Source organism: Mirounga angustirostris, unplaced genomic scaffold (assembly GCF_029215605.1).
Source record: "Mirounga angustirostris isolate CCGP_5_RB_7025 unplaced genomic scaffold, mMirAng1.0.hap1 SCAF_2, whole genome shotgun sequence".
In the NCBI taxonomy this organism is placed as follows: domain Eukaryota; kingdom Metazoa; phylum Chordata; class Mammalia; order Carnivora; family Phocidae; genus Mirounga; species Mirounga angustirostris.
In genome coordinates this window covers 117,890,045-117,916,914 of record NW_026991710.1, presented here as the reverse complement: position 1 = coordinate 117,916,914, position 26,870 = coordinate 117,890,045, and the positions used below count along the sequence as shown (strand labels likewise).

Sequence of the window (26,870 nt, the reverse complement as noted above, 5' to 3'; positions counted from 1 at the left end):
TTAAAAAAAAAAATTCATCCTTAGTCCCACCAGTCAAAGATAGCCCCCGTTATTCTGCTGTACAGCTTTCTAGGTTTTTTCTATACTTCACTGTGTTTATGTCATTTATATTACTTAGATATAAAACATAGGGAATTTTTATTTTTTGCTTACTTCCTTCAACACTGAGTGTATATTAAACTTCCCCCATATCATTAAATGCTCTTTGATAGTATCATTTTTAATGACTGCATATTATTCCATTAACTGGATCTATAAAATTTATTCAGTTACCTGTGGTTGGACCCTTGCATTGTTTTTAGTTTTCTTCCAATTATATGTATAATTTTCCTTAAAGTATGAATTATAAATTCCTAGAAGCTGAGTGGGTGGATCAAAAAGAATGCAAAATGTTAGGCAATTGACAAATCTGGTCCTATTTTAATATGAGCAAACTGGTGTTACAACACCGTTTGAGGTGATATGTGGTGGGGTTGAATTCTGAGGTGGATAATTCGATAATTCGACAATCACTTACATTTGGCTCTGGAATGGATTTCATAACTTTTTCCAGCAAATGTACCTTCTTTGCCATAGACTATTACTAAACTTAATTTTCTTCATTTCTAAATTTCTTCATCAAGTATGACCCAAAAGCAAGTTACCTGCAACAGCTAGGGCAACCCATTCCAGGATTAAGGATGTGCATTGGTGAATCTGAGCAAATCATCACTCTGTTTATCCAAATGGAGATAAGGAGTGGGGAGGGGTCAAGATGTCTGCTCCCCTGTTCACCACATCCCGCTGCCTCTCCTCACCTTTCAGTGCAGTATACGGTACAATAGTGGGAGTTCAGGGCAACTGAGAGAACGGGGATTGATGTTCTCAGCCCGTCATTGGCTTGCTGGCTTTTCCTAACGGCTGGTAGAGCGGCAATCATTCAGTCATATTCCAGGGTAAGTCAGAGGAGGAACAATAGTTGAGGTAGTAGCATCGAGAAATAAAGCATGTTATGTTGGTGGATGAAATTTTTTTTTTTAAGATTTTATTTATTTATTTGACAGAGAGAGACACAGCCAGAGAGGGAACACAGCAGGGAGAGTGGGAGAGGGAGAAGCAGGCTTCCCGCGGAGCAGGGAGCCTGATGTGGGGCTCGATCCCAGGACCCTGGGACCATGACCTGAGCCAAAGGCAGATGCTTAACCGACTGAGCCACCCAGGCGCCCCGGTGGATGCAACTTTATAAAGAAGGCAGCAGTGCCCTTCCTTTAACCTGATGAATCTCCAAGCTATATGAATGATAGATCCCGAATCCCAACGAATGGAAGAAGCAAAGGACTCTGTAATTTTTACAACCTTTACATTACCTTAACGACAGAAAAGCAGTGGGCCACCACCCTCCCTTCCCTCGCCTTACAGGGGGTCTTTCTGAGTAGAGAGGGGTCCATCCATGAACTGCGTACCTTTCAGAACTGACTTAAGCTGATTGATGAGCAGCAGTCTCCATGGGAACATTACATCCTAATTGAAATGGCCACTTTAGGATTATATAAACTAGGAATTGTTTCATTTCATTTTTTATAAATCAGCTAAAATACTGACTGGAGATTGTTAACATATATACCACAGATAGACTTAAGGTAGATCAAATAGACACAGAATCATGTTACTACAGATTTTGAAAAAATTCCTGAGGCAGCAAAGCAGGGAGATAAAGTGAACCCATCAGGTTCCTCATTAGATAGAGATTACAGATAAAGTCTCTCTCTCTTTTTTTAATCATAAATTACCTAGCAGATATTACATATTAAACATCAAGTTTTGATTAAATTCCAGTCTATTTTTATAACCCAAGTTGGTAATGAAATGTGTCTCATTAAACTAGAATACTCAAATGTTGCTGTTACCCTTTGTCTGTATCTCAAAGCTTATGGGATCGGATTCTACCAGAAATAATTTGTCAGCAAAAAATATTTTGTGGTGCATGGGAGCATTCATATGTTTTATATGGGAGCTTTCTGGTTGTTTCTGTATTAATGATCTAGCTAAAGGACTTTCCACTTTGACCTCATCAAGATCCACATGGCTATATGGGTTTTAGGTGTGGAGCTTGAACCTTTAGTTCCCTTGGCATTTGGCATTTGGTCTGAGACATCTGGTGACCAAAAGAATCAGAAAAAAATTGTTTTGAGAGAAGGAGTTTTTATAGGTCTTTTAAACATAGGTATCATTTAGCATGTTTTAAATGCCATGGGAAAATCCTTTTGATGATAAAGAATTTTTTTTCCCATTTCTCCAGCTTTTTTTGCATTAGGAAAAAAACCTTTTTTTTTTTTTTTTTTTTAAAACTTTTATGTACAACTCCAAGTACCTCAGGGGATTCCTTTAAAAGTATATATATAGGGGCACATGGGTGGCTCAGTCGGTTAAGTGTCCAACTCTTGGTTTCGGCTCAGGTCATGGTTTTGGGGTCGTGGGATCAAGCCCCATGTCAGGCTCTGAGCTCAGCGCAGTCTCCCTAAGACTCTCCCTCTGCCTCCCACACACTCACTCTCTCTCTCAAATAAATAAATAAAATCTTTTTAAAAAAAATTAAAAAATATATATAGAAATATATATCTAACTATATGTGCTGATAAAATATGAGAGCAGAAGTCAGGTCCTGCAGTTTTCCCTCTTTGGATCCCAGTTGTCCGCATTTTGGATTTGGGGCCATTCAGCTTTTCAGGCATCTCCTAGTCAGGTTCCATAGCCTTGAAGGGGAAAAAGGTTTTAAAATTCTGCTTTGGAGGGCGCCTGGGTGGCTCAGTTGGTTAAGCGACTGCCTTCGGCTCAGGTCATGATCCTGGAGTCCCGGGATCGAGTCCCACATCAGGCTCCCTGCTCAGCAGGGAGTCTGCTTCTCCCTCTGACCCTCCCCCCTCTCATGCTCTCTGTCTCTCATTCTCTCTGTCTCAAATAAATAAATAAAATCTTAAAAAAAAAAAAAAAGAAATGGAAAATTATTAAAAAAAAAAATTCTGCTTTGGAGACAATGTATTTCGTATGAAAATGTTGATGAAGAGGTTAAAGTTGAACCCGTCCAGACTGCTTACAGGTGGAAATGAAGAGAAGAGAAACCGAACTTTAAGGATATAGTCAGAGCTGCTGCAAGTAAACCATTTATCTAGGGCTTGCCTTGAGAGTTTTTGTTTTCCTACTGTGCTAAAGAAAAATATTTTTATGCCTTTATCCTAGTTTCCAGTTGATGAAAATCCTATTATAAAGCCCCAAATATGTCTTCAGTTCAGAGCTAAAACAAATGTCCTTTCCTGCTCGTCTACCTACCTGATGTGGTAGATTTACTTCACCACACACACGTGCACACCTGCGCACACGGTCCTCCAGTGCAGATGGGGCTGCCATTAAGCTGTTTACATCATGTCTGTTCGGAACTGAGCCTTTAAAACGTTCAGGTGGTAAAAGGAGAGGGTTGCAAAGCCCTGGAATTCGAAGGAGATGTTTGAAAGATGGGTGAGGTTTTGAAAACCATCCCAACCTTAAGCTTGGTAAAAAGGCACAAGTATCACAGGTTGTTTCTGTCTCTTAGGGATGATGCAGCAACGAGGAGTCCTTTCCTTTAGGACTTGTGGAATTTTAATGAAAATCAGGGAGTTTCTTCACAACGAGTTTTCTAAACCTTGGCCCTGTTGATATCGTGGGCCAGACTTTGTCGGGGATCAGCTGTCTTGTGCATTGCACGCTGGTGAGCGGCATCCCTGGCTTCCACCTGCTAGATGCCACTGGTACCCTCCGCTCGTGACAACCGGAAACGCCTCTAGATGTTGCTGGATGTCTCCGGGGGAGCAAAATTACTCCCAGTGTAGAACTGCTGATTTAGAAAGACCCGCACCGGCGCCTGGGTGGCTCAGTCGTTAAGCATCTGCCTTCGGCTCAGGTCATGATCCCAGGGTCCTGGGATCAAGTCCCACATTGGGCTCCCTGCTCTGCCGGGAGCCTGCTTCTCCCTCTCCCACTCCCCCTGCTTGTGTTCCCTCTCTCGCTGTGTCTCTCTCTGTCAAATAAATAAATAAAATCTTTAAAAAAAAAAAAAGAAAGACCAGCACTGTCATTTCACCTTCTGATATGAGCTCCAGTTTGAGTTGTTAGCTCTTTTATCGGAACAGAGTCAGAGAATCTCATTCTTGCCTCAGTAAGATATGGGTGTTCCTACACAATGTAAAAGTGTTGCGCTCCTTGTTTGGTGCTGCTCGGAGGCTGCTGTTGGGTGATCCCTGGAAAGTAATGTTCTTTGTTTTGTGTTTCTTTCAGGTGACAATTGTGGAAAAGGCAGACAGCTCCAGCGTACTCCCCAGTCCTTTATCCATCAGCACCAGGAACAGGATGACCTTCCTATTTGCCAATTTGAAAGATAGAGACTTTCTGGTGCAGAGGATCTCCGATTTCCTGCAACAGACAACCTCCAAGATATACTCGGACAAGGAGTTTGCAGGCAGCTGTAACAGTTCAGATGATGAGGTCTGTGGGAATCCCCCTGCGGGTGTTTGCATTCGTCCTAGTACTCTGCCTGAGAGTGGTCCCCTCCTTGTCCATTTTGTTTGATCCTCAAGCTCTGCTAAGATAAGGCACCTACCCTGATGCCCAGAGCAATATCTCATCTCATTTAAATCTCATGGAGTTGGCTTTGGGATTGCAGAGCTGGACAGAGCCCTGTAGATCATCTGTCTAACCCTATTTCATAGTTGAAGAAATTATTAAGTAATTGGTCCTGTTTACTCAACAAGGGACTCTGGTCCATATAGCGACATTGTTGGCAATGTACAGAGGTCACTAAATAAAGTCTCGAATCTGAGATGCAACGTCATGATGATGACCTTATTATGATAAAATACGTACTGTGCCCCTTTTGAATTAGGCCCTGGGCCAACATCCAGGGAAATTAGAGCCCAGGAAAATAGGTGACCAGCTCAAGTGACAGAATAATTACTGGCAGCTGAAATATAAAGATGGTGACCTCACAAGGAACATGCCTGCCCCTGTCCACCTGGTCCAAGCTCATGTGGGCATCAGAAGCTAGAGCGGGCATAAGGAGGCAGTCCCATAAGCAGTTGATTCAGCCATGTCATGCTTTGCATGCGTGCTAACCGGAAACTAACCGCCGACCAGTTTGTTGCAAAAATGCATCAAAAATAAAAGGAAACCTGTTTTGAGCATTGAAGCTTCATAGTCTGTGACCCACGCACCTGTCTAATCTCCGCCGAAGCGCTGGCTTGCTGCCTTCCTCCTGTGTTTTCACATAGCAAGAAACGTGTTGGGAACCATGATGTATTGTTGGTGTCTATACAGAGGACACTGAAGAAGTAGATTCTGCGGCTCACACTCTTTCAACATCTGTTCCTCTGTGCGTCGGCAGGTATATTCTCGGCCCAGCAGCCTCGTCTCCTCCAGCCCCCAGAGAAGCACGAGCTCCGATGCCGATGGAGAGCGCCAATTTAACCTGAATGGCAACAGCGTTCCCACAGCCACACAGACCCTGATGACCATGTATCGGCGGCGGTCTCCGGAGGAATTCAACCCGAAATTGGTGGGTGTCTCCTGCTCTTGCTTGAAATTTTCTGTATTAGAACAATAACATTTAAAAATAGTTTTTAATCAAAGTAAACTCATAAATATCTATGTAAGTAAATATTTTCCTATAAGCAAAGCAGATTTTTATCTAAATCTCTCATTAGATTTTAGAATGGGGGCGCCTGGGTGGCTCAGTCATTAGGCGTCTGCCTTCGGCTCAGGTCATGATCCCAGGGTCCTGGGATCAAGCCCCGCATCAGACTCCCTGCTCCACGGGGAGCCTGCTTCTCCCTCTCCCATTCCCCCTGCTTGTGTTCCTGCTCTCACTGTGTCTCTCTCTGTCAAATAAATAAAATCTAAAAAAAAAAAAAGATTTTAGAATGGCTTCTTCACAGGAGATGAGTGTTATACAGAGTACGGGTGACATTTTTTTTGTCTTGTTTTTAACTGTTAAGTTTAAGTCAGCCAACAAGTAAGTACATAATTTCTCAGCCCACATTTAAAAAACATCAAGTCGCTTTCACTTGGAGGTGTGGACATAAAGCCATAAATATAATTTGCATTCTGCTGACCCATTTCAGGTAAGTGGAATTCTGATTCTGGTCCAGAAAGCTTCAAAGCAGAACCACAGCCTTCAAATTAGGTTCAGGTGTCAAATGAGGAAAGCACTCCAGAAAATCTGACTTCTTGTTCCGAAGAGTTTTGTTCAGAACATAACCACTCTGTTCACTAGGGGAGGTAGTCTGACTTTCCATCCAACTTCTCCTTTCCATCCTCAAAGTACTTTGGGATGCAGTAATGTTTCATTATCCCTTTCAGGCCAAAGAGTTTTTGAAGGAGCAAGCTTGGAAGATTCACTTTGCTGAGTATGGGCAAGGGATCTGCATGTACCGCACAGAGAAAACACGAGAGCTGGTGTTGAAGGGCATCCCGGAGAGCATGCGGGGGGAGCTCTGGCTGCTGCTGTCAGGTATGGCCGGGCTTGGGCCGGGGGTCCTGGCCCCGGACTATGCAGGACCTCAGCGCTCCCCTTCCGCCTTCCATCATGTGTCTGGGCTCTTTCAAAATACACAGCCCTCCAGCTCAGCACTAAATCGCCTTTCCTCCCCGGAGTGTTGAAGTTCCTCAGTGAAAACACAGAACACATACAACTGTCCAAATATTGAAACCATCACCCCCCAAGTCCGCATAACCTCTTCCATCCCCTCACGAACGCTACTTTGGAGAAAAGAGAACCTAAGGGAAAGAGTATAATTCTTTGTGATTTGGGAGGGCTTTTTTTTTTTCCCCCTCTTCCTGGCTGTGTCCATTGATGAGAACACACGATGAGAATACATCTCATTGAGAATGCTGAAGTGCGGCACATGCTGAGAACTGTCATTGAGGCAGGGAGAGAGAGGAATGAGAAAGCCTCGTCCCTGGTTTCTGCCACCTCCTGAATTTCCTGGTTATCGCTTGGAGATGTGAAGGAGAGGCCAGAATGTGCACTAGAACTGAAGGCCTCGATCACACACTCCAAGCTGGAGACGCCAGGAAGGGCAGAAGGGGGTGTGTCAAGGACCTGTGGGAAAGATGTGCCCACCTTCGCTGGTCCACAGCCAGGCTCGTGCCCCAACAGAGCCCAGCGGGGTCACACTTTTGAGTCCTGCTGGAGACCAGAGGTTCTTCAGGCGAGGCCCAATCACGCCTTCCTCCCCGCCTAAAGCGTCCAGTGTTTCCCAGGGGTCTGTTCTGTCGTGAACATCCAGGGCATTTTTTTGGTGTTACCGGTCTTTATAAATCAGTTGCTTTACTTGGTTAGAGGCTTGAAATGTAATCATTTTAGATAAGCTTACTTGAATATTTTTATTTGAACCAAAAATGGTCCAAGTGCTGTTATCAAAACCTTTTATTTTAAAAGTGACATTAAAATTAAAAGAATAGTTGCCGCACCTATAGGAAAGCATTTAAAAAAAACCAAACAAACAAACAATCTCCTAGCTCTTTCTAAAAGTAGATATAAATGCTAATTGCCCATAATGAGATGTATTAACATCTCAGCAGTTGGGGGATAGAATCCTGAAAAATACTTGGCTTTATCTGTTTCATGTAAAACTAGCTTGTTCTATCCTCATTTACGTGGCTTATTTTCCTTAAGTAGACCAGCCTTAGCTCCTAATTTAGCAATCCAAATTTGAATCCAATGATCTTTGATTACAAATTCAGCCCAAGAAGAGCCTTACTGTCCGTCTTCTGTCTTCCTTGTGTTTGTTGAACTAGGCACCTGGACAAACTGATTCAGGTCACTGTTGTAGTAAATGAAAAATTCCATTTTCATCCTCATTCAAATTAGAAGTTACTTATAGCCCCATTTTGGATGAAAATGGAACTCAAAGTGAGAGCCAAGAAATAGTACCCGATAGTACGTAGCACTGTTGCAGAGACACAGAGAGAGTTGGACTGCATATTTTCTTTAATGGTGATGGACGATGTGAGGCCAGGGGGTGGAGTGGCCAACAGCTCCTATTTCCACCCAGCTCACTGGGGGTAGGATGCGTGGGGTAGGTTGCAAGCCAGCTCACCCATGGGGAGAGCCCAGCTCCTGGTAGGGGGGCCCCGCCTGGGTCCCGCCCTGCTCCCCGTGACTCTTAGGGCCACTTTACCAGGACCTGGCTTGGTGTACACAGTGAAGTACAGGCCAGATGGTAAGATATCTTTGCAGATCTCCCTTGGAAACAAAGCAAAAGCCCGTGTTCGGTTGCTGTCAACCAGACTGCCTTTTCCTGGGTAAAGTGTTGAGTGGTGAGGCTGTCTTTTCTGGGTGACTGTCACTGACACGGTCCAGGCCAGCCCAGGGGTTCTAATTTCTAATCCGTGAAATACAGATCAGTTTATCCTGTCATTTAGTGTGTGTGTGTGTGTGTGTGTATAATATGTATACATATATGTGTGTTTTATATATGTGTGTGTATATATATTTATAATTACATAAGTTATTTTAATTAGATTTAGATTTAGATACTTTCATACATACAGGGTTTTCTGTCTTCAAGAATCTTAAATGCAACTATCTCAAACCAGTGATTCTCAACCCATTTCTCCATCCTCATCCCCAGCACCTGAGGAACTCCCAGCCATAGTGGTGCTCTCTGTGAAGAATGCCCACACCACCCACTGCAATTCTAAAAATCCTTGCATACATTCTAACACCTCCTCCTACTCTGCAGTATGGCTCTTTGAACTCTTCAAAGCTTAAGCTTTCGCAAGCAGTTTTCAAATTTCTTTTGGGAGGCAGAACTTTCGTTTTCAAGTGAAATCTTAAGGAGAATCCCAATAAAATACCAGCAAAACTGCTCTGGTTGAGGGAGGGCTGAGACGGGGAAGCTTTGGCTTACTCTTGTTCCTTCCTCCTCTTCCTCTAAGTAGGCCCCCCAGGATCGTCTGTGGAAGTTCTATGGAACACAGATTTTTAGCTTGCAAACCTCTAATTTGGCTTACGGTGGAGCTGAAAGAGGGAAGCAGGCCGCACGTAAATTTACCAAGTCTGGCCACAGTTGCAACAGCCCATCTCACCTGTGGGCAGTCATTATCTCGCAAGTGGCTCACTTGCTTGGTAAGCTGTGTTTGCAGACCGAGGGCAGGGCCTGCCGCTTTGGATGTTGTATCTGTTGGGTGTTTCCTAGGTGCCATCAATGAGAAGGCCACACATCCTGGGTACTATGAAGATCTAGTGGAGAAGTCCATGGGGAAGTATAATCTGGCCACAGAGGAGATTGAGAGGGATTTACACCGCTCCCTTCCAGAACACCCAGCTTTCCAGAATGAAATGGGCATTGCTGCTCTAAGGAGAGTCTTAACAGCTTATGCTTTTCGAAATCCTAACATAGGATATTGCCAGGTAAATGACACAGCTGGTTTAGATTATTTTTATTATTATTGTTTATTAACCAGTAAGTCAGAAGAATGGTTGACAGAACCATCCCTGCACCTAAGTTTCTTGACCTTGGCACTACAGACATTGTGGGCTGGATAATTCTTTGTTCGGGGTTGTCCTATGCTTTGTAGGATGTTTAATAACACTCCTGTTTAATACCACATTTAAAAACATCTCTCCACGAAATGCTAGTGGAACTCCCTGGTTGTGACAGCCAAACTGTCTTTAGACATTGCCGAATAGCCCCTGGGGAGCAAAATCTCCCTGGGTTGAGACCACAGCACTGAGCAGAGGAGGTGGGAGACAAGAATGCCCTTTCTGGATCCACCACCTCATACCTGGGTGACCTTCAAGTCACTTGTGATTACTCTCTGAGCTACCCCTCATCCCTCCCCGAGGTAAAAGAGAGCGTGCCTGACACCAGGCCTGTAATTCTGGCTTCTAAGTTCCACAGCGCTCCTACTTTGCATCCTAAGTAAGCACATACTTGACAATATAGCTTTTATATGCTAGGATTATATTTCAATACCCATTAAAATAAGTGCTTAATCCGATATTCAAAAAATGTTGCCCCCATACCGACAAAAATTATCTCTTGTACTAGTACATCGACCATAATTGGGAAAGCTCTAAGACCATGTGACTTTAGACTTAAAGACCACATATTCAGACAGGCCTTCCCCGACCATCCAGTTAAAAGCTAAAGCAGGCTTGTGCTCGCTTCGGCAGCACATATACTAAAATTGGAACGATACAGGGAAGATTAGCATGACCCCTGCACAAGGATGACATGCAAATATTTGAAGCATTCCGTATTTTTGTGGGGAATACAGGCTTCCAGTAATGGAATCAGTAAGTGATGGGAATAAAAGACAGCATAAGGAATGTAGTCAGTGATACTGTAATAATGATGTATCAAGGTATCTATCAGGACACTTGAGATGAATGTAGCATAATGTATAAACTTGTGTCAACTATACTCAAAAAAAAAAAAGTGAAATCACAACGGAAGACAACTTTTAATATGTTGACAAATACCTCAAACATCCCCCAGATCCAGAAAGATGGCATAATTCTTACTAAATGACTGCTTAACACAAAAGTAGATAAATAGAGGGAAAGATAGGTAGGTGGATAGATAGATAGATAAATGCTAAAGCAGGCTTAATTCCTCTACACATACACACAGTACAGGTCTTCCTATACCACATTATTTTATCTTTTTTTTTTTTTAAAGATTTTTTTTATTTATTTATTAGAGAGCGAGCGAGAGAGAAACAGCATGAGAGGGGGGAGGGTCAGAGGAGAAGCAGGCTCCCCGCCGAGCCGGGAGCCCGATGCGGGACTCGATCCCAGGACTCCGGGATCATGACCTGAGCCGAAGGCAGTCGCTCAACCGACTGAGCCACCCAGGCGCCCCTATTTTATCTTTTTGATAGTACTTAAATACACTCCCCAAATTGATTAATTAACCTTTACATCTTCATTCTGTCTCTCTGACATCAACATTTAAGTCCTGTGGGACTTGTCACCACTGTATTCCCCCATCCCATCCCCCAATACTTAGTCCAGAGCCTGTTACCGACTTACCTTGACTGAATGACTGAGGAGCTAACTGTGACCATGATCATGTACTAGAATTGGCAGGTTAATTCTCAAGTGGAATTTTAATAATGATTTTACTTGGGCAAATATTATGACTTACAAGAAAAAGCCTATTAGACCAAAATTCCTTTTTTTCGTATTTATATTGTAGAAGTCTGACGAACAGTTACTGGTTTGTAAAAGATCGAAAGAAGTACAAGAATTAGTTGGCCTCTGCAATTATAGAATTCATATTTCTCTTTTGATCTTTCTCTTTTTAATTAAGAGGACTATTAAAAGTAGTTGGGCCTTGAGTGGTTATGAGTTAAGTGATAATATCTTTTAATAAAGTGGGTTACTTTAGAATTTAAATTACTGTTACTTATCTCTGCCTTCCTTATCCAGATGGAAATAGTGGGTGAGGACTCCAAATTTGAAAGGTTTTATTGTTCTCAGAGGAGAGCCTCAGGCCGTGTGTACTTGGTTATAGAAACCATTATGGAAGATTAAAAAGGAAATATTTGTCTTGTGCATTAAGGATTAGAAACACTGAGACTTTAGCAGGTTAAAAGCTTTGTCAGATAGCCTTTGGGCCAAGTTTTTGAATGAGGGCTTGCCTGTGTGCAGGGACTCAGTCCTTGGTGAGGTGAGTATTGGTGTTCCTGAAGACCCTTAACAGTTTCGGGCTCAAGGACTAAGGGTTTGGACATTTTTAAAGGGTTCTTAAAAAAAAAAGAGAGAAAGAAAGAAACAACTTAGAAGAACATGTGTGTGTAGCTTGCAGAGCTTTTAGATATTTATTATCTGGCCTTCTGCTAAGACGTTTGCTGGCCCTGTGAGACTAACGCAGTAGTTTTTCAGGTTCACAAAATTTCTTATGTTCACGTGTGTCTGATGTATTTAAAATATATTTGATGACACCCTTTTTCGTTGCTTTAGGCCATGAATATTGTCACATCCGTACTGCTGCTTTATGCCAAAGAGGAGGAAGCCTTCTGGCTGCTGGTGGCTCTGTGTGAGCGCATGCTTCCTGATTACTACAACACCAGAGTTGTTGGTACGTGGGGGGTACTTAACATTTTAACCCATGTCTCGTTGCAAAGATGTTTCTAGAGCCAGGGTAGTGGCTAGAACAGCATTTCTAGTCACCATTAGCCAGAAGAGTTTCAGACTACTCCACTTTCCCAAAATGGGCATGAGAGGGCTTGAGTTAATATGGACTGTACACAAAGGAGCCCCATGGAGCTTGAGAGAATATACATGTATCATGTTAGAGAAATTATTGTAGGAAACACTCGATGTAGGTGTCACTCTGCGGCATGTGCGGACGGCACCAAACATGTCGACCGTTGGTCAGATTTGACAAAAAATGTTTTCATGAAGCCCATGGAATCTGTGGACAGCAGAAGTATGCAAAAAAAAAAAGAACATACAAAAATTTATCCAAGTCTAAGTTTCTGCAGTATTTTTAAGAACTGATTTCATTGCAAGGCAAACAATGGCTATAAGCATTTAAACAAATTATTGGTGTTACTCCTTATCATCCTCTCGAGTGTTAGACATTTCATTTTAGCAGGACAAGCTTTTTGTTGCTAGTACTAAAATGTATGCTTTATGCTTCCCTCTTGTGCTCTTCATTTCTAAACCTTTTCACACTAATTTGATTCACTGGAAAAATTCTCCAGAAATGTCAGTAAGTTGATCATGAGTGTGTATGTACAACTGGAATGCCTTTTGTTTTTTTAGATTTTTTTTTTCCTTTTTTAAATAATCTCTACATTCAGTGTGGGCCTCAAACTTACAACCCCAAGATCAACAGTCTCATGCTTTACCGACTAAGCCAGCCAGGTGCCCCTGGAATACTTTCAAGTTTAAACAACATTAGACAAAACAAAACAAAACAAAAAACCTCATATGTGGGGACCATGCATCCAGAAAAGTAATAAGTTTCCCAAGAAATGGAGTTACTTAGATATACTTCTCATGCCTAACCAAACAATGATATATCCTGAAAACTTCCTTCTTCTTCTTTTTTTTTTTTTTAAAGATTTTATTTATTTATTTGACAGAGAGAGACACAGCGAGAGAGGGAGCACAAGCAGGGGGAGTGGGAGAGAGAGGAGCAGGTTTCCCGCCGAGCAGGGAGCCTGATGCGGGGCTCGATCCCAGGACCCTGGGACCATGACCTGAGCCGAAGGCAGATGCTTAACAACTGAGCCACCCAGGCGCTCCTCACGAAAACCTTCTAAACTGACTTTTCCAACAACCCTTATGGTTGTATGTTATTGCTCTTTTTTGGGGTAAGGAAGCAGGACAGGAAAGCTCCAGAAAGAGAAGCACCCAGAACTAATCTGCTGACCGGGTGATATTGACACCTTGGTCTAGTAACATTGTAACTAGTAACATGGTAGCAGCAGAACAGTTAAGAGAAAGGAGCCAAGTTGTCTCAGCAGCAATTGTGAGCTGGGTTATCTTAGCCAAGCCGATTGGTGGGGTTCCTCAGTAAGAAGGTGCGGTGGGTTCACCTGTGGCCTTTTGTGCCCGTCCCTGCTGCAGGTGCACTGGTGGACCAGGGTGTCTTCGAGGAACTAGCACGAGACTATGTCCCCCAGCTGTACGACTGCATGCAGGACCTGGGCGTGATTTCTACCATCTCCCTGTCTTGGTTCCTCACGCTGTTTCTCAGCGTGATGCCCTTTGAGAGTGCAGTTGTGGTCGTGGACTGTTTCTTCTATGAAGGAATCAAGGTGATATTCCAGTTGGCCCTGGCTGTGCTGGATGCAAATGTGGACAAACTGTTGAGCTGCAAGGATGACGGGGAGGCCATGACTGTTTTGGGAAGGTAATGGACGAAGCCTCACTTTGTTGTCGTTGTTACTGTTTTTATTTTTATTTTTTTTGTTGTTACTGTTTTTAAAGATTTTTTTATTTATTTGAGAGAGAGAGCGTGCGCAAGCAGGGGGAGGAGCAGAGGGAGAGGGACAAGCCGACTCCATGTGGAGCCTCCGGGCTCGATCTCATGACCCTGAGGTCATGACCTGAGCCAAAATCACGAGTCAGATGCTTAACTGACTGAGCCACTGAGGTGCCCGCTAAGCCTCACTCTGTAAACCACCTCTGGTTTCTTCTCTGAACTTGCCTTCTATCTTCTTGGTTTCATGAGTCTTAATTGGCTTGATGGTAATCATAATGCCCACTTTTGTCCGTGGCTGAGGATTTATTTTCATATGCAGGGTTTGTAGAACACGGGTAGAGAACTGTAATGGGAGAATTCCAAATCAGCCTCCGGTGACTTCTGTTTCATTTCTTGGTCCAGGTATTTAGACAGTGTGACCAATAAAGACAGCACACTGCCTCCCATCCCTCACCTCCACTCCCTGCTCAGTGATGACGTGGAGCCCTACCCTGAGGTAGACATCTTCAGACTCATCAGAACGTCTTATGAGGTGGGTCTCATTTCCTGCCTGAGTGTTGCAGTGCTCTGAGTGTGCTGGGAGGCACTCTGCCGGATGTGTGGCACCCACTTCCATTGCTCACTATGGGTATACCCGCTTCCTTGCACCTTCGGAGAACTAATTGCCAAAGCAAACAGCTGCCTTCCAGCTGACAGTCTTGAGCTCTAGAGATGGGGACTGCCGGGGGCCAAGGACTCCCGCTGGGTCTCAGGCCATGAAGCAAATGGCATGCATGACAAGCTCTGACCCTCTCATCCTTTGCCATGCTCACCCTGAAGCCGGATCAAGGAGCAGCTCAGAGTCTACTCTGGGCGTCTTGAGGAGGGGCTGTCGAGAGCAGGCATGGGGAGCTTGACCTGTACGCCTCAATTCACTTCCAGTTCTCGTGCCAAGTACTTAGGTCTTCTCTGAAGAAAACAAGCCAAGTCTCTTCAGTCCATGACACGTGGAATAGTCTGTACCATCCTAGAGAAGAACCAGAGTCCTCGTATTCCTCTAAAATTGCTTGGCCTAGGTGGGGGAGGATGCCTTCTGGTTCTAGTGCTGACCTTGGATCTAGTGCTGAATCTCAGAGTAGAACTGAGGGAGCTTCTAGGGGCAAAGGAGCCTGTATTATGTGCTCAGTGGCCTTTGATGGTCTGTGGAGCCCCGGGGACTCAAGTGTCCATCATACCTAATGGTTTCTTCATTTCCTGATCCTTGGCTCTGAAACCTTTTATAGAAATGATCAGTAAGAAAGAGCGTGAATATTCTGCTAAGCACACTACACCCTCACGGATGTTTTGGAGTTGTAGGACTATGGTTGTCAGCATTCCAACTAGGAGCAGCCTGGATTAAGGGAGAAATAGTGAGGGACAAGCTGAGGTCAGAAAAAGCCCCTCTTTAAGAGAATAAAAAAATTGGTGCTTTAAAAAATATTGGTATAGATCCAGAAACCTTTTCAGAAATGTGTGTCCTTTCACTCATAAAGGGGGCAACACTGATCATTTATTATTTTTAAAACTTTTCATTGACGATATGTATTGAAAACAAAACATTTTTTGTATCTTTTAGAATCATCAAAGTAATGTTTATTTTTAAAAATGTAGAAACTAGAAAAATATGAGGGAAAAATAAACTATATTCTATAAACTATATTTACCATATTTTCCCTCAAGTATGTTTTTGTATTTGCAAAGTACACTTAAAAAATAAGTCTCTAGTAAAAAGTGCTTTGTAACATCCTATTTTTCACTTAAAATATACCATGTGCACTCTAATATATTAAATATTGTTTAAAGCCATAATTTTTTCTTTTTTTAAAATATAAATTCAATTAAATATAGTGTATTTTTAGTTTCAGAGGTAAAGTTCAGTGATTCATTAGTTGTATATAACACCCAGTGTTCATTACATCACGTGCCATCCTTAATGTCCATGAGCCTATTACCCCCCCACTCGCACCCCTCCAGCAACCCTCAGTTTGTGTCCTGTGATTAAGAGTCTCTTATGGCTTGTCTCCCTCTCTGATTTTGTCTTGTTTATTTTTGCCTCTCTTCCCCTATGATCCTCTGTTTTGTTTTTTAAATTCCACATATGAGTGAGATCATATGATAATTGTTTTTCTCTGATTGACTTACTTCGCTTAGAATAATACCTTCTAGTTCCATCCGCGTCATTGTGAATGGCAAGATTTCTTTCTTTATGGCTGAGTAGTATTCCATTATATGTATGTACGTGTGTGTGTGTGTGTGTGTGTGTGTAAACACACACACCACATCTTCTTTATCCATTCATTTATTGATGGACATCTGGGCTTTTTCCATAGTTTGAAAGCCATAATTTTAATAGATTCTTAATATTCTGCTTTAATGAAGTACCAAAATTTATTTAACTGGTCACTTTTGTTGTAAATTTATTTTGATTACTTCTAAATTTTCAGTATTATATGTCAAACTTACATGGTATGATTATATATATGTTATATATATGATATATATTCTATATTCTGTGATAAACTTGTATACAATTATCACATCTCTGATTATTTTCTTAGAGTCCATTCTAAGGAATAGATCTATAGCAATAGATCAGAAAGTGTGCATTATTTCCAAGCTCCTAGCACACAGTGTCCAATTTCCATGAAGATTGTCCCAATTTATATTTCCACCAGTGGAGATGAAGGATGGCTATTTCACTTCAGTCTCTCCAAAACTGGTTATTATCATAATGCAATAAAGAAACATCATTGCCTCAGGACTTTTGGATAACACTCTGTTGGAAATTTTGGATGATTATTTTTCCAAAAAAAAGAGCCCATGTGATTAAATGCAATAGTTATTATTATAGTGGTGGGTTGTTTTTCTGAAGGCATCCCCTGAAACGTTTATTGTTAAGAGAATTCTGGAACAAAGTCATAAAGCTTAGTATGTGGAAACTCAGCTTTATTCTTGACAGCAGATAAGCTAACAACATGCTGAGGTCAGCACGTGAGCCTCTGTAATGGGAAAGGGAAGAGAATGGAGGCAAGACCGAGGGCTGGTTTCCGCTTACCTCCTGTCCGGCTGATCCCTGATGGTGGCCCTTTGGCTGTCAGACATCTTGTCGCAGGATACAGCCGCAGTTTCCTTCCTCTGCCTGGATAGTTCAAACCATGCATCTTTCGATGCATAATGACTGGTTTTTTTGTTTTCTCTACTTCGTGTCCCCGTGCTGCTCCTAGCTTTCCCGTGGCTCCCCAGTGCCTTCCAGTTCAACCTAAAGAGACCACCACAAACCCTTTTTTCCCTCCTGACCATTAGACTGGTGGTTCTCCGTCTCCCCTGTGCATTAAGATCACTTACAATTTTTTTCAAAGTCAACCTTTTAAAAAATGTGAATTCCCAGGTTCCATTCCAGACCAATTAAATCTGTGTCTTTGGCATGAGGCCTAAGAAACAAGTGTTTTTTAAAGGTTCCCCAGTTGGTCCTGGAGCCTGGTGAGGGTTGAGAATCCCTGCCCTAGATGCAGAATGGGGCCAGTAGTCGCAGAAGTTGGTTATAACCTGGTTTGAACTAAGGCATGGCACCAGTCTTCTGAGGCGTGCAGCACATTTATTTCTGTGCTTCAGGATACTTAGCTAGGAAGACAGGAAAGTAGGAGAAACACTGAAAGTACATTCAGCTCTGAGGTCTCATTCAGGACTCCCCCGGTGGCTGGAGGTTCGTTAGATATTGATCAAATTTCTCCTGATGAGATGATAACTTTATTCATAAATGCCTCATGGAGAAATTCTTGCTCATTTCAAGTTCTCCCAAGACCCTACTGGAAGGAATTATACAGACAGTTTGAAAGACAGTGTTGTTCTTTGTGCGCCCTGTGTGTGAGGCTCTGCAGTTTTGCAGAGTTATTCAGAGGTGCAAGACAAAGCCCCAGCCTTCAGGTTTGGTCCACAGACCAAGATGACCCTCAAGGCACAGGGACACATGAATAACCTTACAGCAGGCACATGACCACCACGGAGTCTCTTCAAGTTCAAGACAACCCAACCCGGTGGGTTGAATCTGAGAAAAGCAGGGGAAGGATGTGGCTAATAAAACTCAGGGAGGAGTTTGTGCAGGACAGGCCATTATGAAAGTTCCAAATAACGTGTCGAGCTTATTAATGATGACCACAAAAGTTACGGCTCACTGAGAGCCTACCTTGTGTGCGCAGGGTGCGGGGTGCTTCACAGATAAGCCCCAGCAGGTAAATATTAACCCATTTTTAAGGTGACAGTGGAAGCTGAGAGACGTTGAGCTAGTTTTTCCAGGCCACACAGCTAGAAAGTAGCTCTCTAGCATTAAAGCTAGAGCCAGTGGGATTTGTCTGGATAGAACGGAGATGGAATTGTAAGTGTACGTATGGACGTGAGGTCAGTCGGTCCAGGAGAAGCTGGCTAGTGGGGAGTCTTGAAACCACTGATAGATTTGCAAGGCACCCAACAGCCCTTTGGAAGCGGAGGGGAGTTCTTCTTCAAGTACATTACTTCTGCTCCCCGTGCAATATATTGGAGTGGGGAGAGCTGAAGGAATAGACTAGCAAAGAAGATACTACAGTTGTATCAGTGGGGAAAGACCCGGGAGATACAAGAAACACTGTTTGTCTATCCATTTATTGAAGAAAATCTTTATTTAAGATGTTATAAGTGCCTATCTTATGCCAGGCATCATGCTGGGCCTGGGGATACGTTATCAACACCTGGGTGTGAGTATTTTTCTTTCTCGTCCTTTAATGTATAGAGGTTTTCCAGCACAGTAGAAATCCAAAGGGTAACCTGATGCATTTCCATAACCTATCACACAGTCCAACAGTTCCCAACATTTTTCTGACCTCTTTCATCTAAGTCACTTTTTTTTTCTGGAGTATTTTCAAGCATACTCTAGACAGCATATTATTTTACTTGTAAACCCTTCATTTTGTACCTCTAACAGGAAGACATTTGGAGTTTGACATTTTTTGCTAATGCATAGCTTTGATTTCCAAGTTTAATTCTTAAAAGGCTATTCATCCCTCAAAAAAGAAATGTAGACCTCTAAATTAGTTATCACCAGTTGTTTGTGGAACCTTAGTTATAACATTAGTACATTTTGCCTGATCTTTAGATACGTGCTTTTTTCCTCCTCCTTTTGCCAACATTACTAGGATAATAACAGCTACCATATAATAGTTGCTTTCCCTGTGTAGCACATAAACTTCTTACCCAACCAAAAGAGGTAGGAATAATTTTCCCTATTTTGCTGGTAAGGAAGCTGAGGGTCATCAGTGTTCATGAAATTTCTGTGGAATGTGAGACTTGCATCCATATCTGACTATGAAACTGTACCCTCTCCATAATACCCAGCTGTCAAAAGCATGTCTCCTTTATAGAGGCCAAACTTTGCGTTGTGGGTTTTTTGGGTTTTTGTTTTGTTTTGTTTTGTTTTTTTTTTTTTAGAGAGGGAGAAGGGGGTGTGGGGTAGAGGGAGAAGAAGAGAGAGAATCTTAAGCAGGCTCCATAGCCAGCGCAGAGCCCAGTACGGGGCTCGAACTCACAACCCTGAGATCGTGACCTGAACCGAAACGAAGAGTCAGACACTTGACTAACTGAGCCACCCAGGCGCCCCAATGGTGTATTTTTTAAAGAAGATGCTCCAGAGCAGGTGGCAAGTTCACGTGACTGTGCATGCAAGGCAGACACCAAGTGGGCAGGGGGTGAAGGCATGGGGAAGGGTGGCCTCGGGGTCCTGGGTGGTAATGGCCTGTGTGGTGGTGGGGCAGTCTCTTTGCCCACTGGAGATAAGGAGCATCTGTTGCCAGCACCTCTGATTTTCAAGAGAACTTGGAGGTCTTGATTTTATTTGAATTGTCCTAATTTTCAAACTACACTCTATGCCAAACGATACATGCCATGGTCTTTGTAGCCTACTGGCTGCTTCTTTATAATTACCACAACTTTTAAAATAAAATCAAGGTAAATATATATCGATACAGGGCATTGTGCTTTGGCTTTTCCGTGTCCTATCAGAATCAATGTCAACAGACTGAGAGTCGGGTTGTGTTTTTATGCCCCTGTTACAGATGGTAGAACTCAGAGAGGTTAAGTAGCTTGTCCAAGGCTTCCCGGTATGTTGGAGCTGAGATTCAGGTCCCAGGTCTGTTCGTCTCTACTGCTACTCGTTATTTCTTACGTTTTAACTAGCATGTTCAAGCTCCCTCATAATTAATCAGTTCATACGGGCTATTTTACATTGAAGCTGACTGAAGTGTTTTTTTGTCAACCTTCTCGTGTGACAGAGGCTTTTCTAGCCCTTTCTGCTAGGCAAAAACCTCGAAAGAGTTAGTACCTTGAGGAGCACAAATCTGATTACAAAACAAGGGCCTGCTTTCTGACAAGGAGTTACGAAGATGTTGCATGGATATGAGTACTGTCATGAGTTGAGAGTTCTTTAAAGATCAGAGGACTCTTGGGCACCTGGGTGGCTCAGTTGGTTAAGCAACTGCCTTCGGCTCAGGTCATGATCCTGGAGTCCCGGGATCGAGTCCCGCATCGGGCTCCCTGCTCGGCAGGGAGTCTGCTTCTCCCTCTGACCCTCCTCCCCTCTCATGCGCTCTGTCTCTCATTCTCTCTCTCTCAAATAAATAAATAAAATCTTAAAAAAAAAAAGATCAGAGGGCTCTGGAGAGGCAACCCAGTCAGCAAACATGCGACTCCAACAAGCAGAGTCTTCACACTGACTTCATATCCTGATTCCTTCTTCTTCCTCCTCATCGTTCTCTTTCCTCCACCTGAATACCACCACTCCACCCAACACATAAGTGTATGGGACAGACAGATGCTGCCACCGCAGACGAAGGCAGGGGGCAGTTTGTGGGAAGTACTCCTTCAGCTGTTTGAGGATCTATCACCCATCCCTTGGTCCCAGCCTCCCACAACTTCATGCTGTTTTTTCTGGGTCCAGAAGCTCACAACCCATCTGTTCCTCCTCTCACCCTCAGCCACTCTTCCAAAGCAGAGAGCCTCACTCACCTCGACACTTGGAGATTTTGGACCAAAGAAAGGACCCTTGTGTGTGAATGGTGTTCAGTCCTCTGGCCAACAGCGAACCCCATTCTGTATCCCAGGAAAATAAGTACCCCACAAATTAAGAAACATTTAAGAGGCACTTTTGAGCATAGTTTCAATGAAATAGTCTTACATAAAAACAGAAGCTGTAGAGTTTGGATTTGAGAAATGATGCCACCTTTTTATTTCAATAGATGTCACTGTGGCAGGCAGGTTTGTTCAGATCATTCCAGGGACTTATGGCCTAAACTGAGTTTTGTGTTTGTTTGTTTGTTTTGTTTTTTTAAGCTGCAGCATTTGAATATTTCTAGTCCTCTCTGGAGGATTAGAAAGGAGGAGCCTATTGAACTTGGTGGAGACTGGCCCTTGTGATCTCTTTCTCAAATCTGTATCTGTTCTCCATCATCCCTGTCTTCCCAGCAATGGAAGGGGAAGCTTGGAGGGATGCAGGAAATCACAGGGAGGCTGCCCAGCATGGCGAAGGGCAGCTCTTGTCCACTCAGGAACAATGGTGGGGGCGGGAGAGGCCAGGGAACGTGAACTGGAGACTTGAGACGAACTGGTCCCCACATCATTCCTTTATCGGAGCCTCCTGCTCCTTGTCCCAAATCCGTACGGCGAGAATGGGAATATCTGGACCACAGGAGGGGTGAAGTGGTACGAAGTGAAGGGCTGAATGCCTAGTTGTTAGCGGGTGTAGGCACAACCCCAGGGGAGAGGGGCAGAGCAGCAAGACGAGGAGGCTCTGCCTACATTGAAAATGCCTTGCAGCTCATAAGGACATTAGAAAGTAGATTGGAAAATTAGAAACAGGCTATAGAAACATTCAGATAAAAATTGAGTAGGAGAAGAGATGTAAATGAGGTGGATTATTTTGTTTATTATTTAAGGAAGAGTAGATTTTAGAAAAATAAAATACTTTTAGGCTCCTTCACCCCCGTCACTAAATTCTATTTGTTAGAAAAAGAACTGTTACATTAGTGAATTATTTCTTTTCATGGAACTGAAATGTGTAGTGCCTGGGAGAGAGTATGACACCTGGACCCTCATTTCAGGTAATGGGAAATGTTGGCTCCAGGATGTACTGAACCACCTTTTGTTTGCCCTATTTTTAGCATTTCATTCTTTTCTTTCAGAGCCCCTGCAAAAGGTGGGAGAGAAAGGGGGAGAAGGGGAGAGAGAGAGGGACCCAGTCATTCTCATTGCTCATTTTCCTTTAGACATTCTCCGGAAATAGCCAGTCAGGAACTTGGAGTCCATGGTTTCCTTTTAGGTTGGGACTGTTTGCATCAGGTGGAAGAGCCATTGTATTTCCATTGTGTTCTGTCTGTGGCCAGTCCCAGAGAGAGGGTCCGGCCTAGCAAACAGCAGGAACCGTTTCTAGTTGAGGAACAACTAGATCTAGTTAATTAAATATAAATATACAGGGCTCTTTGAAGGTCAGACTTGGGGGAGAAATAATTCTTCCTTTAGCAGTCTGAAAGATTATCAAGCCAATGTTTAATATGAGTTACTATTATTGGTAGTTTATTTTTTAAATTTATTTTTTATTTTATTTTTAAAGATTTTATTTATTTGCGAGGGAGTGAGAGCATGAGCAAAGGGAGCAGCAGAGGGAGAGGGAGAAGCAGGCTTCCCGCTGAGCAGGGAGCCCAATGTGGGACTCGATCCCAGGACCCTGGGATCACGACCTGAGCCGATGCTTAACCGACTGAGCCACCCAGGCGCCCCTATTATTGGTGCTTTATATTAATATATCTATCTCTAACAGCAGTTGTACAAGGACAGTTTTGGGGGGTCTCATTTTACAGAGAAATAAACTGAGGTTCAAAGGACACGACTAAATTGTGTAGAGTCACAACAGCTAATTAGTCAAAGAATGTGAATTTCAATCAAATTTTGTGTAGTTCCAAAAGTCTATGTTCTGATCTACATAGAGACAGGGAAGAACTTATTGTCGGATAGAATAGTAGGTGGTGGAGTTACGGAGCTGGTATCTGGGCCTCAGACTTGCAGCTCAGCCCTTGTGGAACTCTGGGTCACTTATTTAACCTCTGTGAACCTTGGTTTTCCCATTTGTAAAGTGGAAGTAACATTACCACCTCACAAGGTTACTGTAAGGAGCCCACGACATGGCCTATAATGGCTCTGCCAATTATCAGTGCGAAAAAATTTAGTTTCCTTCTGTCTCATAACTGTTTTCTCGTTGTTAATCAAAGGCGTACTATGGCCCCGTTTGAAGTAAACCCAGTTCTCTGTTGTTAGTATGTACTTTGCAGTGAATACTTTACCAGCTCTGTGGACTTGGGCAAGTCAACAGTTTTTGTTAAACTTCTGATTGCTTGTCTCTGAAATGGGGAGAAGGAAAGCGCTTTCTTCCCGGTATTATCATTGGGATTCAACGTATTCAGCAAATATTTGTTGAACACTTACTAAATCAGCACTGTCCTCCACTCTGGTGGACACAGCCTCTGTGCTCATTTAGTAAGCGGGGCTGGGCTGGAGGTGGGGGGGGGGGGCGGGGCGGATATCTGTAAGAAGTAAAAACCAAGTATAAGGTAAAATGATAAATTCAAGAAGAAGCACGGCAGGTAAAAGGTGGATGTGCCGTTTCTCTGCAGATCTGTTTTTCTGGTGAAGTGACATTTAGCCAGGACACAAATGACATGGGGAAGCAAGCCCGTGTGTTGTTGTTGTGGTTGTTGTTGTTGTTTTAAATGATTTTATTTATTTATTTGACAGAGAGAGACACAGCGAGAGAGGGAACACAAGCAGGGGGAGTGGGAGAGGGAGAAGCGGGCTTCCCGCGGAGCAGGGAGCCCGATGCGGGGCTCGAACCCAGGACCCTGGGATCATGACCTGAGTGGAAGGCAGAGGCTTAACGCCTGAGCCACCCAGGTGCCCCCAGCCCATGTGTTTTAGCAAAAAGCACATGCCAGGCCGAGGGGGCAGGCAGCGCCCAGACCCTGTCTGCCAAGGGGGCCTGCATGACACGTTTGAGGAGCAGCAAAAGGCCACCGTGACTGGAGGGGAGTGAGCAGAGGGGTGGTGGCAGGTGAGCAGAGAGGTAGCTGCTGGAGCGGGGAGAGCGTGTAGGACTGCTAGGCCTTAGTGAAGACTCAGAGTTCGGCCCGCTGTAAAGCGCCTGGAGTTTTCAGCAAAGTAGGGTCATCGGCCACAGGTTTTAGACAGAATATTCTTGCTTGTGGGAGAAAAATAAAGGTGCAATGCTTCGAGGAAGCAGGATCAGTTTAGAGGCTATTGTAAGAGACAGTAGTGGTTTCGACGAGGGTGGGGACAGGAGAGGGTGAGCAGTGACTGGGAATCCCTAGGGAGTAGGTTTTGATAGAGGGAAGAGGTCTAAAGACGAAACCCTGGAGCTCCCCAGGGTTTAGAGATGGGAAAGATGTGCAGAGGAGACAGAAAAGAAGTAGCCAGTGAGGAATGGGGAGAACCCGGAGGATGGGATTAAATGGAGTTAAAACAAAACACATAAACTTACGCCAAGCACCGTAATAAGCAGTTTATAAGTGTTAGATCTTGTATTGCTTGGAATGCAGACCAGGCGGTTGTAACAACAGACTCCAAAACAGAGTTAAACAAGATAGAAATTTGTTTGTCCTTCACGTTCAGTCCGCGTAGGTGGCTCAGGGCTGGTGTGGAGCCCAGAGGCATTAGGGACCCAGGGTTTTTCTTATCTACTCTTTTTTTTTTTTTTTAAGATTTTTTATTTATTTGCGAGAGAGAGAATGAGAGACAGAAAGCATGAGAGGGAAGAGGGTCAGAGGGAGAAGCAGACTCCCTGCCGAGCAGGGAGCCCGATGCAGGACTTGATCCCGGGACTCCAAGATCATGACCTGAGCCGAAGGCAGTCGCTTAACCAACTGAGCCACCCAGGCGCCCTTTCTTATCTACTCTTAAGAAATGTCATATCCCCACAGGAAGGAGATAGGGTGGGTGTGCTCTGCTCCCTTAATAAGCCCTTGTTCATGAAATCTCCACTCACATCCTATTAGCCAGAATCTAGTCACCTGGCCACAACAAGCCAGAGGGGAAGCTTGGAAATGTCTTGCTGAGCATCTGGGTACTCGCTGAAATTTTGAATTATATACATGAAGGGAGAACAGATTGGGAAGACAACTGCCAGTCTGTGTGACAACCATTAAGTACGTCTCACAGTTGACTTGGCTAGATAATGCTAGTCCTCATTTCAAAATTTCAAAAACTCAGTGTTCTCTCTCTATACCAATAAATTTTTTTTTTTTAAAGATTTTATTTATTTGACAGAGAGAGACACAGCGAAAGAGGGAACACAAGCAGGGGGAGTGGGAGAGGGAGAAGCAGGCTTCCCGCAGAGCAGGGAGCCCGATGTGGGGCTCGATCCCAGGACCCCGGGACCATGACCTGAGCCGAAGGCAGACGCTTAACGACTGAGCCACCCAGGCGCCCCTATACCAATAAATTCTTAAACTCAACAGTAATTTCTCAACTCCCTGATTATCACTCACTTTTCAGATTGATCCATCGCATTCTGTCCTAAAATGTTACACCATAACTTCAAAGCCACTCTTTTACTTAGAAATAATTATAGATTCAAAGGGAGGTAACAAAGAATTGTACAAAGAAGTCACGTGCACTTCTCCTTCAATTCCCCCCACCACCCAGTGCTGACATCCCAAACAAGCTTATTCAGATTTCACCAGTTCCGTATGCATTCTCTGTGTGTCTATGCAGTTTTGTCACGTGCATAGCCTTGCATAACTACCACCCCAGTAGAGATCCTCAAGTGTACCATCACAAGACTCTCCCATACTACCCTTTATAGCCACACCCACCCTTCCCTCACCCTGTTGCTAACCCTGGCAAACATTAATCTATTCTCCCTCTCTATAATAATGTTATCATGAGTATTACATAAACAAAATATGCAGTATGCATTCTTTTGAGATTTGTCTTTTTTCCTTCATCACAATTTCTATGAAAAATAAATCCTAGTCATTTTGTATAAAACAGTTTTGATGGGTTTTTTTACCCTATTTCTTTTTTTTTTTTTTTTTTAAAGATTTTTATTTTATTTATTTGACAGAGAGAGAGACAGACAGCTAGAGAGGGAACACAGCAGGGGGAGTGGGAGAGGGAGAAGCAGGCTCCCGGCCGCGCAGAGAGCCCGATGCGGGGCTCGATCCCAGGACCCTGGGATCATGACCTGAGCCGAAGGCAGACGCTTAACAACTGAGCCACCCAGGCGCCCCTTTACCCTATTTCTTGAGTAGGATTCTGTAGTACGGATGTACAAAGACAATGTTTAGACCCCCTATTTAACATACTCCTGTAACTGTTACCCAGATCAATATGAGCACCCTAGAAATTCCCTTTGTGTCCCCTTCCTGTCACTGTCCATCCATCCAAAGTTAGTAATTCTCCTTTTTTTTTTTAAAAGATTTTATTCATTTATTTGACAGAGAGAGCGAGAGAGACAAGCAGGGGGAACAGGAGAGGGAGAGGGAGAAGCAGGCTGCCCACCAAGCAGGGAGCCCGATGCGGGGCTCGATCCCAGGACCCTGGGATCACGACCTGAGCCGAAGGCAGATGCTTAGCCATCCGAGCTACCCAGGCGCTCCTCTCCTGACTTTTAAAACCATAGGTTGTGTTTGCTTTTGAACTCCATTCATAAATGTATAATTCCATTCATATGGAATGAGCTCTTTTGGTTCTGGTTTATTTTGCTTAGCATTATGATTGTGAGATTTATCCAAATTGTTCATTTTCATTGCTGCGTAGTAATCTATTGTGTGATAATATCACAAATTATTTATCCACTCTACTGTT

General features: G+C 43.5%; 1 protein-coding gene and 1 non-coding gene across 4 annotated transcripts in view; both read left to right on the top strand.

The window, feature by feature from the left end:
* Positions 1–26,870, top strand: part of TBC1D9 (TBC1 domain family member 9) — a 120,439-nt gene that overhangs the window by 74,582 nt on the left and 18,987 nt on the right. For all 3 annotated transcript variants that reach the window (XR_010409573.1, XM_045880406.3, XM_064585087.1), the window contains 7 exons: positions 4,291–4,497; positions 5,393–5,563; positions 6,367–6,517; positions 9,210–9,424; positions 11,984–12,101; positions 13,601–13,886; positions 14,361–14,490. Coding sequence is in view for 2 of the 3 variants with exons in the window: in XM_045880406.3 (XP_045736362.1) it covers positions 4,291–4,497; positions 5,393–5,563; positions 6,367–6,517; positions 9,210–9,424; positions 11,984–12,101; positions 13,601–13,886; positions 14,361–14,490 (1,278 nt within the window). In the remaining variant the exon portion in view is untranslated. The remainder of the gene's footprint in view (positions 1–4,290; positions 4,498–5,392; positions 5,564–6,366; positions 6,518–9,209; positions 9,425–11,983; positions 12,102–13,600; positions 13,887–14,360; positions 14,491–26,870) is intronic.
* On the top strand, positions 10,174–10,280 carry LOC123849064 (U6 spliceosomal RNA). The gene has a single exon (XR_006791909.1). It is a non-coding gene; the product is annotated as a U6 spliceosomal RNA (small nuclear RNA).